This window comes from Prunus avium, chromosome 5 (assembly GCF_965620075.1).
Source record: "Prunus avium chromosome 5, drPruAviu1.hap1.1, whole genome shotgun sequence".
Lineage (NCBI taxonomy): Eukaryota > Viridiplantae > Streptophyta > Magnoliopsida > Rosales > Rosaceae > Prunus > Prunus avium.
The window spans coordinates 27468179-27483604 of NC_142288.1; the positions used below are offsets into that span (position 1 = coordinate 27468179).

At 35.4% G+C, this 15426-nt stretch overlaps 3 protein-coding genes across 4 annotated transcripts; all 3 read right to left on the reverse strand.

Moving 5' to 3' along the window:
• Positions 1 to 254: 254 nt before the first annotated feature.
• LOC148294595 (uncharacterized) lies at positions 255 to 2119 on the reverse strand. The gene is made up of 2 exons (XM_088252859.1): positions 1122 to 2119; positions 255 to 1002 (listed from the first exon to the last, which is right to left on the reverse strand). The coding sequence occupies exons 1-2, from the start codon at positions 1287 to 1289 to the stop codon at positions 460 to 462; spliced, it is 711 nt and encodes a 236-aa protein (XP_088108985.1). The 5' UTR covers positions 1290 to 2119; the 3' UTR covers positions 255 to 459.
• Positions 2120 to 2337: 218 nt separating this feature from the next.
• Positions 2338 to 5257, reverse strand: PYE (basic helix-loop-helix (bHLH) DNA-binding superfamily protein). 2 transcript variants are annotated; one of them, XM_021964894.2, is made up of 5 exons: positions 5041 to 5257; positions 4441 to 4547; positions 3440 to 3558; positions 3207 to 3334; positions 2338 to 2969 (listed from the first exon to the last, which is right to left on the reverse strand). In XM_021964894.2, exons 2-5 carry the CDS (start codon positions 4503 to 4505, stop codon positions 2514 to 2516), a joined length of 768 nt encoding a protein of 255 aa, XP_021820586.1. In that variant the 5' UTR covers positions 4506 to 4547; positions 5041 to 5257; the 3' UTR covers positions 2338 to 2513. The 2 variants fall into 2 exon arrangements, with proteins under 2 accessions (XP_021820586.1, XP_021820585.1); XM_021964893.2 differs by having other exon boundaries at positions 5036 to 5257.
• Positions 5258 to 6369: 1112 nt separating this feature from the next.
• On the reverse strand, positions 6370 to 8631 carry LOC110762263 (uncharacterized). Its single transcript, XM_088253814.1, has 4 exons — positions 8279 to 8631; positions 7045 to 8073; positions 6851 to 6956; positions 6370 to 6396 (listed from the first exon to the last, which is right to left on the reverse strand). Exons 1-4 carry the CDS (start codon positions 8590 to 8592, stop codon positions 6370 to 6372), a joined length of 1476 nt encoding a protein of 491 aa, XP_088109940.1. The 5' UTR covers positions 8593 to 8631.
• Positions 8632 to 15426: the final 6795 nt, after the last annotated feature.

The window sequence follows — 15426 nt, forward strand, 5'->3', positions numbered from 1 at the left end:
ATTGTAAAAATAGTGAAGACTTATGTTTGTTGCTGTGTCGGACTAAAAAATAATTATTTTATATTTTAAAATAATAATTTTTAAATAATTAAATGTAAGTTTTTTTGTTATTAGAATTACCAAATTGACATATACATTTCTTTTCCTCCAAACCAAAATGACATGTACATTTCATATATGCAAAAGTTAGAAATTCTTCATATATGCTAAAGTCATCTACATGACTTAGAAATTAGAGATTCAGTTCACTACACACAATTTTACTATTAATACATACAAATAAACATCAACAATTTCAAAATGAAACTAATAAGCCCCATAACCATGAACCATCTGGCTTTAATGCTAGTAATATGTTATACAATTTGTGGTGTTTCCAAAATGAAGCCAATCTTATCAATGCATCATTTGTGGTGTTTCCAAAAAGATAGATGTATCAAATTTAGCTAGCCCATGTCCTCAAGTATTGTCACTAAGCAGCTGCTCAACAAACACTTTCTTGATATCATCATCCAAAGACATGAATATAAATATATTTTGTGGCTTCTCCAAAATGAGTTTTAGTGCTGCAATTTGATCTAAAGGAGAAAATCCAATTTTCTTGAGTTCTTTGGCAATATCAGATCGATCTTCATTACCTTTTATTATAGCCTCAGTCACCATTTGCATCCTTTTCCTAGATGCTTCAAACAATTTCTCCAATACAGTCACAATCTTCTCTTCATCACTTGAGCTTGTAGCTCTTTTCCTCTTATTTTGACTGTTCATGGATTGGCTTCCTTCTTTGTTTAAAGACATAGGAGATGCATCTTCATGGACACAATTATCACTAGCATTAACTTCATTATTGCTTTGCTCTTCTATCATGTTAGCGGGGACTTTAGCTCTTTGTCCGTTAGCACGATCCTTCCCTAAGATATTAGAAAGTCTATCAAACAAAGGAAATGGTTTGCTCTTCCATTCAGCTGCTTCCTTGTGGTGATATGATAAAACAAAACACCACTTAGCTTATTTTCAATATGTAAAAAAAGAAGTAACAAAAGCAATTTTAAAATCTACACTCAACAAATCCACTTGACATCTTTATGTAAGAAAAATAGTAAAAATAAGTAATCCTGTACTTGCACATAAGTCTCCCATGCATCATTATTGTCAACCTTAACACACTTTTTTATATCATTCCAAGCAAATCCACTTGTGTTTATCATGTCATAGACTATACTATATTGCTTTTTCCACTTCTTCAATTTTGATTCAATATGAGGATATGCCTTTAGCCACAATGACATGAGCAAACAAAAAGGCCCAAATCAAGATTTGCTGTACCTTCTATCCAAATGGTAATCTAGTATGACTTTTTTGGCAAAATTTTTATAAGAAATGGCAACCTCATAGCTACAAAAGAAACTCCACAACAAGCATAAAACAACTAATGGAATGCTGAACAATAAAATAGCAATGCAAACTCTTTTTTTTTTTCTTTTTAATTTCACACCATCTACCTATAACATTACCACAATGACATGAGTCAAGATTTGCTGTACTTTCTATCCAAATGGTAACCTAGAATGACTTTTTTGGCACACATTTTATAAGAAATGGCAACCTCATAGCTACAAAAGAAACTCCACAGCAAGCATAAAACAAATACTAATCTTGCTCTGTATAATCTTTTAGAAGAAATTTATTTGATTAATTTGAATCAAACAATCAAACAGCTCTCCTAACTTCTTCATTTCAAAAGGTGTAACAACCCAAGGCCTCATCCAAAAGTCTACTCTAAAGTTGACTTCTGAATTTCTAGGCTTTCTTAAATACCCAATTGCAAATTAATTTCCAATTAACATCGAGTATATATATGTCGCTACAGTATAAATGGATTCTACGAAAATTAGAGAAGAGCAGAAGAAAAAAACAAAGAAAAGGAAGGAGAGATTCATAGCACACAATCAAAATTGTTGAGGACAATTGCAAAACTCAAATAGGTGGAAGAAGGAATAAGAGAGGTATCCAAAGGGAAAGACCTGAAAAACTTGCCTGGGTCAAGATTCGAAGAAGAGGAGTCAATGTTGAACAAATGAGAGGCAAAGTTGCGAACAAGAGAGAGAGGCGGAGTCGTGTGTTCAATATAGCGAAGCGCTAATTTTGCTAACCGATTTTCGGCTTCTCTATATAAGGAGAACGAGTGATGATTTTTTTTTTACTAATGGGCTCTACAATCCCATTTAAGTTAGTCCCCCATCTAACCAAACATGGGCTTCAGGTTCAATTAAGCAGAGTCTTATCTAGTGAGCCCTACCAAACATGCCCTAAGACATTTGCTTGCAATTGAGATAAATGTTGAAAAGAATGTGGAGATTATCAAATTAAGATTAAGATCTGTATCATGCAAACTCAACTCGCTTGTATTACATTAGTTCATTAAGAAATATACAAACTACCCAATATGGGGCATTCTCAAATAACCCAAGACAAAGTGAAGCATTGCATATAAATCATTTCAATGACATAGTCTACATGTTATCAGGGTCGGTTTCTCTGCTCCTGCAAATGTTGCTACTGTTACCAAGTTGTCGAGATTCTTTGCCTGCTGTTGGTTTCTCACCGAGAAGTTGGGACGGCCAAGAATCCACCGAGGTTGGATACCTAGCATGCGGTTTACTCACATGTGAGGTAGTGTTAGATGTGAGCTGGGCGGCATCCGGCAGCGGGTAGGATTGGAGATCAGGGCAGAGGGGCATGACAAAGACAGCAGGTGCTTGCTGCAAACTGGGGTCTTGAGTGGGCAAACTGACGGAAGTTCCAGGAAAATGGGATGCCACTTTGGGTCTCAATTCTGCACAAGGGGGTGCTGCATTCAGGTCCGGTTTAGACTGGACCACCTTGTCTTCTATTTCACTGTGTAATTTCTCAATCTGAGTTTCTAAGGCAGAATTATCCTCTCTCAGCTCATTCTTCTCAATGGTCATCTGTTCAATTTTCAAAGAACTTGCATGAAAATATGATTGATTGAAAGAATGCACTACCAGATGTACAAGTTTCTTCTCAGCTCTAACAAAGACCAATGCATAAGGAATGATTCACACAAAACAGTATGGATTTAGCTAGATAGCTAAAGCATTGAGTACGCATATATTCTTTGAATCTTCTACATACATGACAGTAGCAAAATATTTGGGGGCAAAGAAATCTGTAAAGTGCCTTACATAGTTGGATTCAGACAACAAGGATGCATTCTCCTTTTGTAAGTACTCAATCTGACCAATCAAGTCCTTTAGCAGTCGTGTAGCTTCACACAATATAGAGGCCTTTCCATTGTTCTGCTGATTTAATTCTGTGCAAGAGTTTTCTCAAATTAAGAATGACCCAGCATCATATTAAAAAATGATTACACTAAGAGCCATCATAGTGAACTTCTAACAAATAAAAGATTAGTTACCAAGAGCATCGGCCAGCTCAAGAAAAAGCTCGTTAAAATGCTCACGCTTCTGTTTCTCCCTCTCAGCCTTGTGGATTCTCTTAGGAATTTTCCCCGGAATCTTTTTTCTGGAAAAAGCCCTGCACATCAAACAGCTTTGTAAACATCTAGCCAAGAAATCAGAGTGCTTTTCCATCCTAATAAACAGTCATGTTAAGCCACTTGGATGAGTTACATCCATTATTCTAAATGACTTCACACAAGTTGATAATGGCCAGAGGAAATTCTGTTGGAAGACCCTCTAAAATCTTTTATAACGCTTGAGTAGTATGAAGTTCAAAATAAATAAAGTACAAGTGGCATTTAAAAATAAAAGCAGTATTACCACATCAGAAAGAGATTTATATGAAAGAAATCAGCTTTATCAACAGGGAATCAAATTCTTTGTTCATAATAGGGCATAAGTGAGCACTTCTGTCAAGATATCCACCTTATTTGAATCCTCTAATCAGTTAGAAAGGCTATCTGTCAAAAACGAATCATAGGTATTCTTTCCTTCACGTGAATACCATAAACTTTCTCCGAGCAAATTCTATTCCAAAATGTATCCATCACTAGTTGCAGCTATATTTCTATTAAAGCTAATTCAAAATCGGCTGAATTACATATTTAGTGGGCAGCACATCCAACATTCCCCAAAGTTAAGTAGATTTTGACAGGGACGAAACTTATACTGGTTCCACAACATAATGTGTGTACCCTGTATCTTTTTCATCATTCCTTTAGGAACCCCATTTCTAAATTTTCAATTTGTAACTCCTTTTCAAAATGTTCAATATTTTGCATCATCAAGTTTCTAACTAAAGTAGGACAAGCTTTACCGTTCCTAAGTACACACGAACACTTCCAGCCTTTAATTAATATGCCAAGCATTAGAATATCCAATCCAGATAATAGAAAGTTTCTAGCACTCATAACATCGCTTATGCGCTCATGTGAAAATTAAGATCTGAACAACTTACCCGCGCACTGAGGCCTCCGTTACATTAGTCTTGTCAGCCGCCGGAACAGGATTCTGTGAACCCATGATCCGATAACCGTCTCTATGAACTGAATAGGGCCTTATATCCTATAATAAGAAGCAATACCAAATTCAGACATTCTTGAATCTTGTCAGATGATCCTCCAAACAACAGTAGGCAACCATATTTATCGTTATTGGGCCTGAATTTTTGCACTTTATATATAGATATTGAATTTTAAAATGAAACCCTAGTTTGTTTTCCTACAAATGATTGTTCTACCTCATTGCTCAGTCAACAAAAACCCTTAATGAACTGAACAGAAAAAAATATTACAATTAATAAATTGAAATGATAGCTTTTATCCCATCTTGTGGAAAATGATACTTGAACTACGGAAAATTCGGAATTAGACATCAAATCAACCCCAATCCAGAAAAAAAAGGTTTGTACTGTTTAGAAAGAAACAAAAAGCCATAATTCCAGAGACCCTAGATCAGAATAAAGAAACCATTTTGTGGAGAAGAAAGAAGAACAAACTCAGAGGAAATGCACAATTAGATTGAGAAAATGAAAAATTTACTGAATCACCTACCTCACCTGCAGTTGGAAATGCTGGGCAGAACAAATGGGTCTTCGATTAAGAGAAATTCAATAGATTTCGAAGAAAAATAACAAAGGATTTGGTTGAAATTTGGGGGGTATATATTTACGCAGAAAAATGTCATTGACTAACGAGGTAAGGTAACTGTACGCTTGGCATTTAGGAGGAGGGGAGGAAGACAGAGAGTGTGGCGGGAGAAAACGAGGCAGAGGAGGGCGTGTGGTGAGCGCTTGCCTTTTTGGTGCGCAATGAACCCAGCCACGTGACTCGCCACGTGATCTTCCTTGATTTTTTCATAACTTACGTTGTCTTATTACATTATATATGCTAGTGGTGAATTGAAATTTTGTTGTTGTTGTTGGAGTGGTGAATTGATTTTACAAATTATGTCAGCATCTTCCTTTTTTCTTTTTTTTTCCAATGAAAAGAAAAATTAAAGAGATAGTGATAGGATTATTAGCAAATCTGTTTAGTTTCTTATTAATTTAGTTTTTTTTTTCCATATAAAATGGTCTCTTAGAAGGCATACGGTATCATAATGTGAGATTATACTTGTGTACTTTCTATAATGTCAATTTCTTGAGTAGCCAAGATATGAAACCTATGCATACACCCTCATTCTACAAAATCCAATCTATTCGGGTTTGGGGGGGATCGCGGTGGATTCCTAGACCAATTAATTTTCGTATTACCTCTCCCACGCAACAAGGGCAAGAAGATTTAAAGGTCAGTGAGCTTATTCTTGAGAATGGTACAACATGCTGGAATGTCTCATAATTCCATTTTTTTTGGTGATGGATGTGGATGAAATTTTGAAAATCCCGTTGAGCTTTTGTCTCCCGGCAGATAGGCTCGTTTGGCATTATGATAAGAGGTCATTTTACAGTTAGAGAAGTGCTTACTATGTTGCAATGGACTTGGAATTGGAGGAGGGGCAAGGATTGGCAACAACTTCAGTGAGTGAAGATGCTTCAGTTTGGAAGGTGTGTGGGGCGGGCTTATTCCGGCTAAAGCTAAATTATTTTTGTGGAGAATGCTGCATAATATATTACCAAGTCCCATTGCTGCTGCTAAAGTTAAGAAGATGAAGGGCCCCATGGTTGGGATTGCAGGCATACACCGTGAGACTACTGGCGTGTAGTAGACGAAGCTCCTTCGCTGTAGATTTCGTCAAATTAGGATGTGGTTGAATGATATATATATATATAACAGAGGTTTTGCTGTCATCTTTTCTGGTTAACGGTAATTCATCAAGCCGTGTCTCCCACTAAAGACAGACCAATGATGGCTTCAAAGGAATTCTTTTCCTCAGGTAATACATACCATTATTCATCAGTTTGTGCAGCAACAAACTGAACCATGATAATTATATATATAGTAAACAAGGAACATTAATTCCATATCCTTAACAAACAAAAAAATAGCAATATCAACTATGAGCTAAGGATAACAGCCAATAAGGGCCTAGATGGCAGTAAAATGCCTCAGGTTGTGATCCTCAATGGCTCTGCTCCTCAGGTACTTACATTACAACTTGTTTTCTACTACCTGTAACCCCTCCTTCCAAAAGCTTTTTCTTTTTTGTCTTTTTTTCTGGTTGGCTTTTTCCTGCTGAATGGAGGCTTTTTCTGGCTGTCTAGCAGTTATTTCCTGCTTGGCTTCTTCCTACAAAATCCAATTATATATATTATGATAAATTAGACCCAAAGGTTAATAAAAACACTTGTAGACATGCAAACAATTGGCTCTCTTGATTCATGATCATTAAATAAATAAAACGATTTCACATAAACGCATTCCTTTTACCTCCCACATAAAAGAACTCTCATCCAGAGTGATTTCATCTTCTTGTTTTGGCTGCTTCATGCTAGTTGCACTCTCTCTTTCTACAGGTTCATAATCCTCGCACTCTCTGAGAGTCATAATCATCATAAAAAACAAAATCCAACGTACAAATTAATGTTATTGACGAAAACACAAGTAATGTGAAGAAAACTTACGGAGTAAAGCCGAACGTAAGCATGAACCAATTACCGGCCTCGATATCCACAGGAAGAACAATTGAATGTAAGGTCTCGATCATATGTCTTGTTTCTTCTTGGACAATTTGAAACATGGTGATACAAAGATGTTGAACCTCATCACATTCTTCGTTAGTGCCAGTCTTAACATGAACTAAGTCTTGATTCCCCAGATGAACCAAATAGTCAGTCACAAATTCACCAAATTGCAATGGGGGATCCGCAATCTCAAGGCCGTTCAATTTATACAGTTGCACTAGTGAATATGCAATATCACCATCATCATTTACCTTACTCTTCAAGGAGTATGCTATAATCTCATCCACCTTAAACATATTTAAGGCATAGATAGTCTCGCCTACAACCACGGCCCTCCCTCGGAAAGGAATATAAGTGTTAGTTTGCACTCGTTTCCAATTCTTTGTACCCACGTGAAAAGCAACGACATCCAAGTTTCGGTGTCTGTCACACAATGTATACAAAATAAGGCCGTAACAAACGGCATAACCAGTTACCTCCATAATGTATTCATAAGAAAATGGAAACAAAGACAGTCGCACCCAATCCTTCTTATCAGGATTGTATTTCCCAAAACCTAGACTCCGACTTCGTCCCTTGGCTTCAAGAAAATAAAGTGTGCCATATGCCGACACAACTGTTCCACGAGCCTTAAACTGTACGGTAGAAGGTGTGAAGGAATCTAATTTCCTAGTTTTCGTATTAAAGATAGACCCTTTGAATGAACTAAGGTCAGGCTTATCCCAATCCTCGTCTGTAAATACATATAGTTCAGAGCGGTCAAAAATCCTTGCACCCTGAACGTTAAAATCACTGAATGTGGCTACAGGTTTAGGTGCTCCTCCTCCGCCCATATCATCCACTTCTCCTCCGAATTTGAATTTAACTTCATATATGGCACCGGTGTTTTTGCCCCCATCGAATGTTACCATTAAAAACACAGATCTATCTTGGCCCCCCTGATTTACCGTCATCCCGTCCATGGGCAAGCTGGACAGAGAAGAGAGAGATATATAAAACAATTCAAGTTAATCTTTCAAACAACTACCTATACCTAGAGAGAATTAATGAATGAAGCAATGTCAAAGCTACACAATATATATATATATACACACACACACAAACAAAAAACAATGCGAATGAGAAACAAAAATTAAGAAGATGAAATCCACTAGTAAGTAAGGCATGCACTGACCTTGGGTAAGAATGAACGGCCCCATGTTTGCGACTGCCAGCCCTACTGAAGCGAAGCTCGTCCCATATTAATTTCTTCAAATGGACCAGTTGGATTTGGTGGGACAAAAGCGCGGCTAGAGATTTCTCCATCTCCGATATCTTGCTCGATTCACCATGAGAATTCTCCATCTCCCATATCTCGCCCAGTTCACGCAGAGATTTCTCCATCTCCGATACCTTGCACAGAGATTTCTCAGTCTTCGATGTATCGTGGCGTGAAACCATCGTCAAGGTATGGTCTTGACCCGACGTGAGCTCAACGGCAGCGGCCATGATATTGGAATACTAAACTGAGGCAAAAGGGAATTTTGGGTTTGGGGATGCTGCGGCAGAAGGGAGTTTTAATTAATATGGTTGGTTGTGGGTACTCTATGAAATATATACTGAAGCTTGAAATTTATTCAAGAGATCAATATGCTTTCATTCATCCGTAAAGTATGTATTTATATAATCACCTAATTAATATGCTAGAAACAGGAAAACACAATTAATGACGTGTTAATCCGAATGTCATGGTAAGTGTGTCATAAACTATATTCAATGACGCTCATAGAACGTGTCATGAATGACATAATTTAATGACGTATATTTTAGACACGTCATTAAAAGTCATGTTTGTTATAGTGAGTAGTATTGTTTCTATTTGGTTAGAGTTGTGCATCCCATTTTTCTTAGGATGTACACTGCTGTTTTTATTTTATTTTTACCTCTTCTTTTTGAGCTCAAGTGTTTTCTAAGGATACTGTTTGTTCTTACAAGTATACTGTTCTTTATCAGCATACTTATATTGAAGTGGAATTTTTAAAGCCTCTCTTTTTGTTGTTCTTATTTTAATCTGTCAGTGACAGTGTTGGTCTTTTCAAATTATTTTTGCATGGTGTTGATGTTTGTCTGGTGTCATGTAATTGACTCTTTCTGCACAAATATTTACTTTTTAGGAAAATACAACTCTGAAAGTAGTTTTTGAGTAAAATTTCTTTTCATATGACTAAATCCAAAAATTAGTTGTGAATGTTGCTAGTGGCGAAAAACCAAATAAACTCGTAGTTGAAGTAAAGCCTGAGAAAACGTCTAAATTACTAGATTTGTATTTTGTATCGTGATGATGGATAAGTGGGGTTGGGACGTTGATTGAAAGGCGTGCATTGCAATTTGTTTGTTTGCTGGCCTGCTAATTAAAAGGATTAAAAGTTTGTTTGTTTATATCTTTTGTTGCAGTTTACTTTCATTGCTATGGAGGACCAGAGAACGAAGTTTGAGTTTGTTGAAACGTTGCATCATGAAAATGAGAAACAAAATAAGGTCATTGGTTTTGCGGTTTGTTTTTACAGTTTCACGTTTAATTATAAAATTTCTCAAAAATTGTATCAGGGATATTTCTATTTTCATTCTTATGAGCCACCTATAAATGCTGTGTTTGTAAAAGTTGCTGGACAAAATGCAAAAACAGTATTTGAAAGGAATTGTGCCGTTACTGATGGTGTTGTTTTACGACTGTGGACGTATTTGTTCTCCCAACAAAAGGACTTTCCCAACTTGCCTCAAGATGCAAAGCTGAGGAAGGGAATTTGGTGTTTATGTTATGATCGCTTTGAACACAATCTTAAAGAGTGGACGACTCTGGTGAACAGTGGTTATTATGATGAGCTTCAACTATCTATCTGTCAAATAAAGTAGGGTAAATATTTAGTTATGCTCAAATACGCTTATATTCGCTCATATTATTATTCTTCTCCAATATGGAGGTATTTATACAAGTACAAAGATATGTTAACCATAAATAAAATAGGAAATATATCTAAATTACAATAGGAAGTAAATCTCTATTACAATAGGACTAAATAATAATTGGTAAGTAATCAAAATTCTAATGAAATAAGGAACCAAAATCCTAACTAAGTAAGGACTCGCCAACACTATCAAGATTCGCGATGGTTCTCTTAACGACTTTTGGCTTGATTCTATAAGGTAGTTGGTTAGATTTTTATTTATTATTAATTTTTTTGTTTGGTTAAAATTGTTTATAGTTTAGTTTAGTTTAGTTTTAATTTAATTGTATTTGACATAAATTCTTTGTATTAATTGTTTGTAGGGATTTGATTTCTTGTGTACGTCGCATCCATTCTAAGTGGTTATATCATGGTGGATTGCTTGACCGGACTAATTATGTATTTGTTGACAAATGTCTGAAGAAAATCAACATTAAAGGATCTTTGGATGAGTTTGAAAGTTATGAAAAACATGAGAAGGAGAAGAATAAAGATATTATAGACCTTTTATGGATGTTGGACAACTGGCCGGAATGTGACGCATTCTTTAAGCTTGTGAAAAATGTTGACACTTTGGGTTTGGGGTGAGATCTCCATCTCTTTTATTTTATTATTTCTTGCTCTTTCTTTTTATTTCATTTCTTTCTTATATAATGGATGTTCTTTTTGTCTTTTCAGCTATAACGATTTTGTTGATAAAGTGGAGGGTCATCCGTTTTTGTTAAGCCTTGACGACATGATGCATCTCTTTGATGTTTATGAACATAACAGGATTGATCCAGCTACTTGTCAAGATGTCAAACACGCTTTGACATCATCTGATTCTGATAAGTTCAAAAACTGGAACAGTGCTTCAACCCTTGCTAGCATGAATAGCTATATGTTGGGTGTTTATCATTAGGGTTAATTACAGTTTGGTACCCTGAAGTTGTACCCTTAAGGCATATTAGTCCCTACCTTTTCAATTTTAACAATCACGTACCCTTAGTTTGTAAATTTTTTACAATGTGGTTCCGCCGTTAGGGTTTCTATTAGATCTCTTTGTTAATTGCCTACGTGGCATTGTGGGTTCCATATTTTTTAATCTTTTTAATTTTAAATTGATTAAAATATAAATAAAATATTAAAAATCAAAAAATCAAAAAATTTATCTCTCTCTCTCTTTGCAACGAACCCAGAACCCATCTCTCTCTCTCTTCTCTCTACTCTCTACCCCATGACACCACCACCTGCAAACTATCCACACCCCAGCCTGCAACCACATTTTCTCTCTCTCTGTTAGGTTGGTGACACTATGACAAGCCTGAAAAACCCCCCTTCTTTGCAAAGAAACAAACTTGAAAAACCCCTTAAAGCGTTTACCTTAGTTCCAGAGAACCTCCAAAACCCTAGAATTCAAAACGACGAGATTGAAGTCCATGTTTTTTTGGCGATGCCGATTTTAGCACTAGAAATTCAGAGAGAGAGAAAGGGGTAGAGAGCAAAGAGATGAGAGAGAGATGAAGATCGGCAGATCTCGCTGGAAAGCGCCGACTGACGACAGCAACGAGGTTTGTAGGATGGAGAGAGAGTGGTCGGCGAGCTGGGTTCTGGGTTCGTTGCAGGCTGGGGTGGTCTCTCAACAACAAAGGGAAATCGGGCGAGAGGAGGGTGGGTGGGGGGTGGTTGCTGGGTTGGGGGTTGGAAGGCGATGGTCAAGATTTGGGGTATCCGTCGAGACTGCCGATTCGATTGTGTTGTGACAACAAGGCCGTGTATGATATCGCTCACAATCCAATTCAACATGACATAACAAAACACATGGAGGTTGCAGATTTTTTATCAAGGAGAAATTGGAAGCAAAGATTATAGAATTGCCCAAGATTCGATCAGAGGATCAACTGGCTGATGTCCTTACCAAAATATAGTATCAAATAAATTGTTTTCAAAATTTGTTGGCAAGTTGGGATTACCTTATTTATCTTCCTGTAATTATGCTATTAAGGTTGTATATATGCCTTATTGATGAATGAGAAAAGGTACGGTAAATTATTCCCAAAACTCTGAATTTCAACTAACAGTAAGGTTCTGAACCCCAAAAGGCAACCTTATATATCAATTAAGCTAGCTTTTTGATCATGTAGAAAATGAAAGATTATGAGCAAAGCCACACTCACTTGGTTGATTGAGTTGTGGGATATCATTGATTTATATAATACTGAGTACAACACATACAAACAAACAGAGACAGAGTCCATAATACAAGGAAACAGAGTCCAGGAAACATGAGTCCGGATTATCAGGTCCATCACCTAGGTAACACAACCCTACAGTCTATCAGAAAATACAGAGCCTTGAATTGAATGCATTTGCAAATACCTAAACTAGGTTATAAGAATATATCATGAGTTATCACACCTAATTCATTTCACCATCACCCATCATCTTCTTTTAATCCAACGTTTTACATAATAAAAAAAAGTGGTCTTGATATTCTACAAGTCCCTCATAATCAAACATCTCAAAATAAAAGAAGGAAAACAAAAAACATTGCTTAAAGAGAAAGAAAGAAATTGGGAATATGTACAAACGTTTTACACAGCATCTAAAGCTCCTATTCAAGCATTTTCTGATTCTTTAAGGTTTGTGCATCCCATATCGCTTGTGGTTCGTATTACATATACAATTAATAAAGGAAGATAAGTAAAGAGTGTGGATTATAAACATCCGCAATGGATTTTTTAAACCATCTTTTTAGATAAAATTTAGAGAGGAAGTGAGAAAACCCACCTCCAACCATGCTCCCTATCCAGTTCCTAAAATAGGAGACCTCTAGGAGCTCCTAAATATGAGGAGAATTGACTCCTAGTGGCTCCCTATAATTTAATATTTCCTATATTTTATATTATTTTTCTTATAGAGATGGACCATTTATGTTGAATTTAAAATATATATATAGCATTTATGACTCCCTAAACTAGAGAGACTAGAGAGTATGATTGAAGTTGAAAATTTATAGAGAGCTTCTAAAATGGCTTTTGTGTATTTTTAGCTAAATTGTAACTAAAAATTAGAGAGCATGGTTGTAGATACTCTAAGATATTAAAAGTTATTTGACATGTTGAAAAGAAATATAAGATCAAATAGTTATTAATTATAGATTTCATATCACAAAACGTCCCTAAGGTGCGTATATAAAGGATTACCATTTACACGGAGACTAAATGATTACAAGACCACTATGATGATTATTAAACTCACTTTGCTTAGAATATATCCCATCTCTTGGCAGTATGATAGAGCCAAAATGTGGGATGTGATAAAAAATGGTTTTAATCCTATAAAATTTAGGCATAGTTATTAGCTAGATACACGAGGAGGTAACGGCAATTATATTATCGCTCTGTTTGTGCATGTGATTGGAATCCAATTCTAGAATTATCTTTGATCTTACAATAATATTTTATCTAATAAAATTTATCTTTAAATAAATAAATAAATATATATATATATATATAACTTTCGGAGATCAATTCCCAATCGATCACCCAATTGCAAAACAAGCATGCGTCCTGTTAGTATTGCAGTTTTCTTATAGTCTTGAGCATATAGAATAAAGCACAAATAGGACGTATGCTTGCTTTGCATTTGGGTGATCGATTATATATAAGATCAATTAATTGAATGTCAGAGTTGAACCATCAAGAATATGACAGATTGAGAGATTGCATTTATTTATAAGAATATTGCAATACTAACTAACACGACGCATGCTTTGCATTTGGTTGATCGATTGGGAAAAAAGAGGTTGCATATTTTATAAAATAGAAACTGTTGCTGCATGTTTTGAGCATATATATATATAGAAGAAGCATTCAATAAAATATATATTGAATGGCCGTGTGTTGAACCTTGGATGGTTCAACTATAGTAATTCATATCCAAAACCTAGATTCATCTTCCTCTACTCTCATACTTATAAATACTACTAGGATAAATTATGTGAATTTATCCTAAAAATCATCTTTTTTACACAAGGAAAAAGTAAAAACATGGGTGATGATACTAGAAGGCCAAGATACATACTATACTACATAGAATATTCACATATACCAATCAATGAAATTGAGAGAGAGAGAGAGAGAGAGAGAGAGAGAGAGGCACTTGGATAAATAATGAGTAATTAGTCAGTTATGTTTCCAAACATGGTAAACCCAAAAAAAAAAAAAAAAAATCTGTAATTATCCTATTCAATAGTTGGTGATAAAGAATCATTCCCTAATTAATACCCAAGCGATAATCATTTATTCATAAATAATAAAAATGGAAAAAACACATAAGTTCAATACAAATCTTGTACAGCTAGCAAAATGTATGAGGGCGGACTTCTTGATCAACAAAACACTAATCTTTACTACACATCGATGATGGTATTACTTCTTTAACACATGTAAATATTGGGTTTTATATATTTGTCATGCATACATACTATATATTTATATGTATATCTAAATTCCAAAAGTAGACCAAAATAATAAAAAGTAGCATTTGACCAAAATAAAAAGTAGAGATAGTAAAAAGTAGCAATTTCTTTACATGTAAATAGATTGGGTTTAGATTGGGAAAGCAATTTATCCATGTGTATGATAAAAAACGATAATGTGCAATTTAAGAAAAGATTGAAGTAACACTTGCATTCCATAGATTAGCTTGTTTGTTCATAACAATACGAGCATGAATAGCATTTACTCAATTTCTACATATATAGTTTAAGCAAGCATTGTCTCACTTTTTACAGGCACCTTATTTTTAAGGTGCATAGCATGATGTATTGCCTTTGCTTCCTTCAACTTTTTTCTCTTTCCCTAGATTGATTGCTATGATGACATTCCCACTTCGTGGTAGGATCAATAACAAGTTTCTCGAGTGCAAAAGCATTCTTTATCAAGAACATGACATGTTCGACAACATTTGTACGAACCCTGATACTTCTACTTGGGGTTAAGTAAGAAAATTTCAATTTCAGAGGATAAACTGTCACTAAGCCTCCGTTCCAGGGGATAAAATAGTAATCAAGCCTAATTACTGACTACTGCAAAGTATGCTACTCTACCCATATATATTTGATATCCAACTTTCTCACATTTATTGATTCGTCTTTTATTTGCATCTTTTAGAGTGAGAGACAGTAGTGAAGCTCCCAACAAACTACAATGATTGGTGAGTAATATATTGAAGAAAAACTCATGGATTTGTCAATACATAATTCAGAATTGAGAACTCTTTGTTTGCTCAAACAAAACAATGTAGTAATGTAATTAGAACATAACAGGTGAGGGCCGCTCTTGAGATTTTAATG

Coding starts and splice junctions, on each gene's coding strand:
- LOC148294595 (XM_088252859.1), bottom strand. CDS start 1,289: ATGTCATTGTGGCTAAAGGCATATCCTCATATTGAATCAAAATTGAAG. Junction 1,003..1,121: donor CATGGGAGACTTATGTGCAA/GTACAGGATTAC, acceptor AAATAAGCTAAG/TGGTGTTTTGTTTTATCATA.
- PYE (XM_021964894.2), bottom strand. CDS start 4,505: ATGGGTTCACAGAATCCTGTTCCGGCGGCTGACAAGACTAATGTAACG. Junction 3,559..4,440: donor ACGGAGGCCTCAGTGCGCGG/GTAAGTTGTTCA, acceptor TTTGATGTGCAG/GGCTTTTTCCAGAAAAAAGA. Junction 3,335..3,439: donor TGAGCTGGCCGATGCTCTTG/GTAACTAATCTT, acceptor ACTCTTGCACAG/AATTAAATCAGCAGAACAAT.
- LOC110762263 (XM_088253814.1), bottom strand. CDS start 8,592: ATGGCCGCTGCCGTTGAGCTCACGTCGGGTCAAGACCATACCTTGACG. Junction 8,074..8,278: donor GCCGTTCATTCTTACCCAAG/GTCAGTGCATGC, acceptor TTCTCTGTCCAG/CTTGCCCATGGACGGGATGA. Junction 6,957..7,044: donor CTTACGTTCGGCTTTACTCC/GTAAGTTTTCTT, acceptor TATGACTCTCAG/AGAGTGCGAGGATTATGAAC.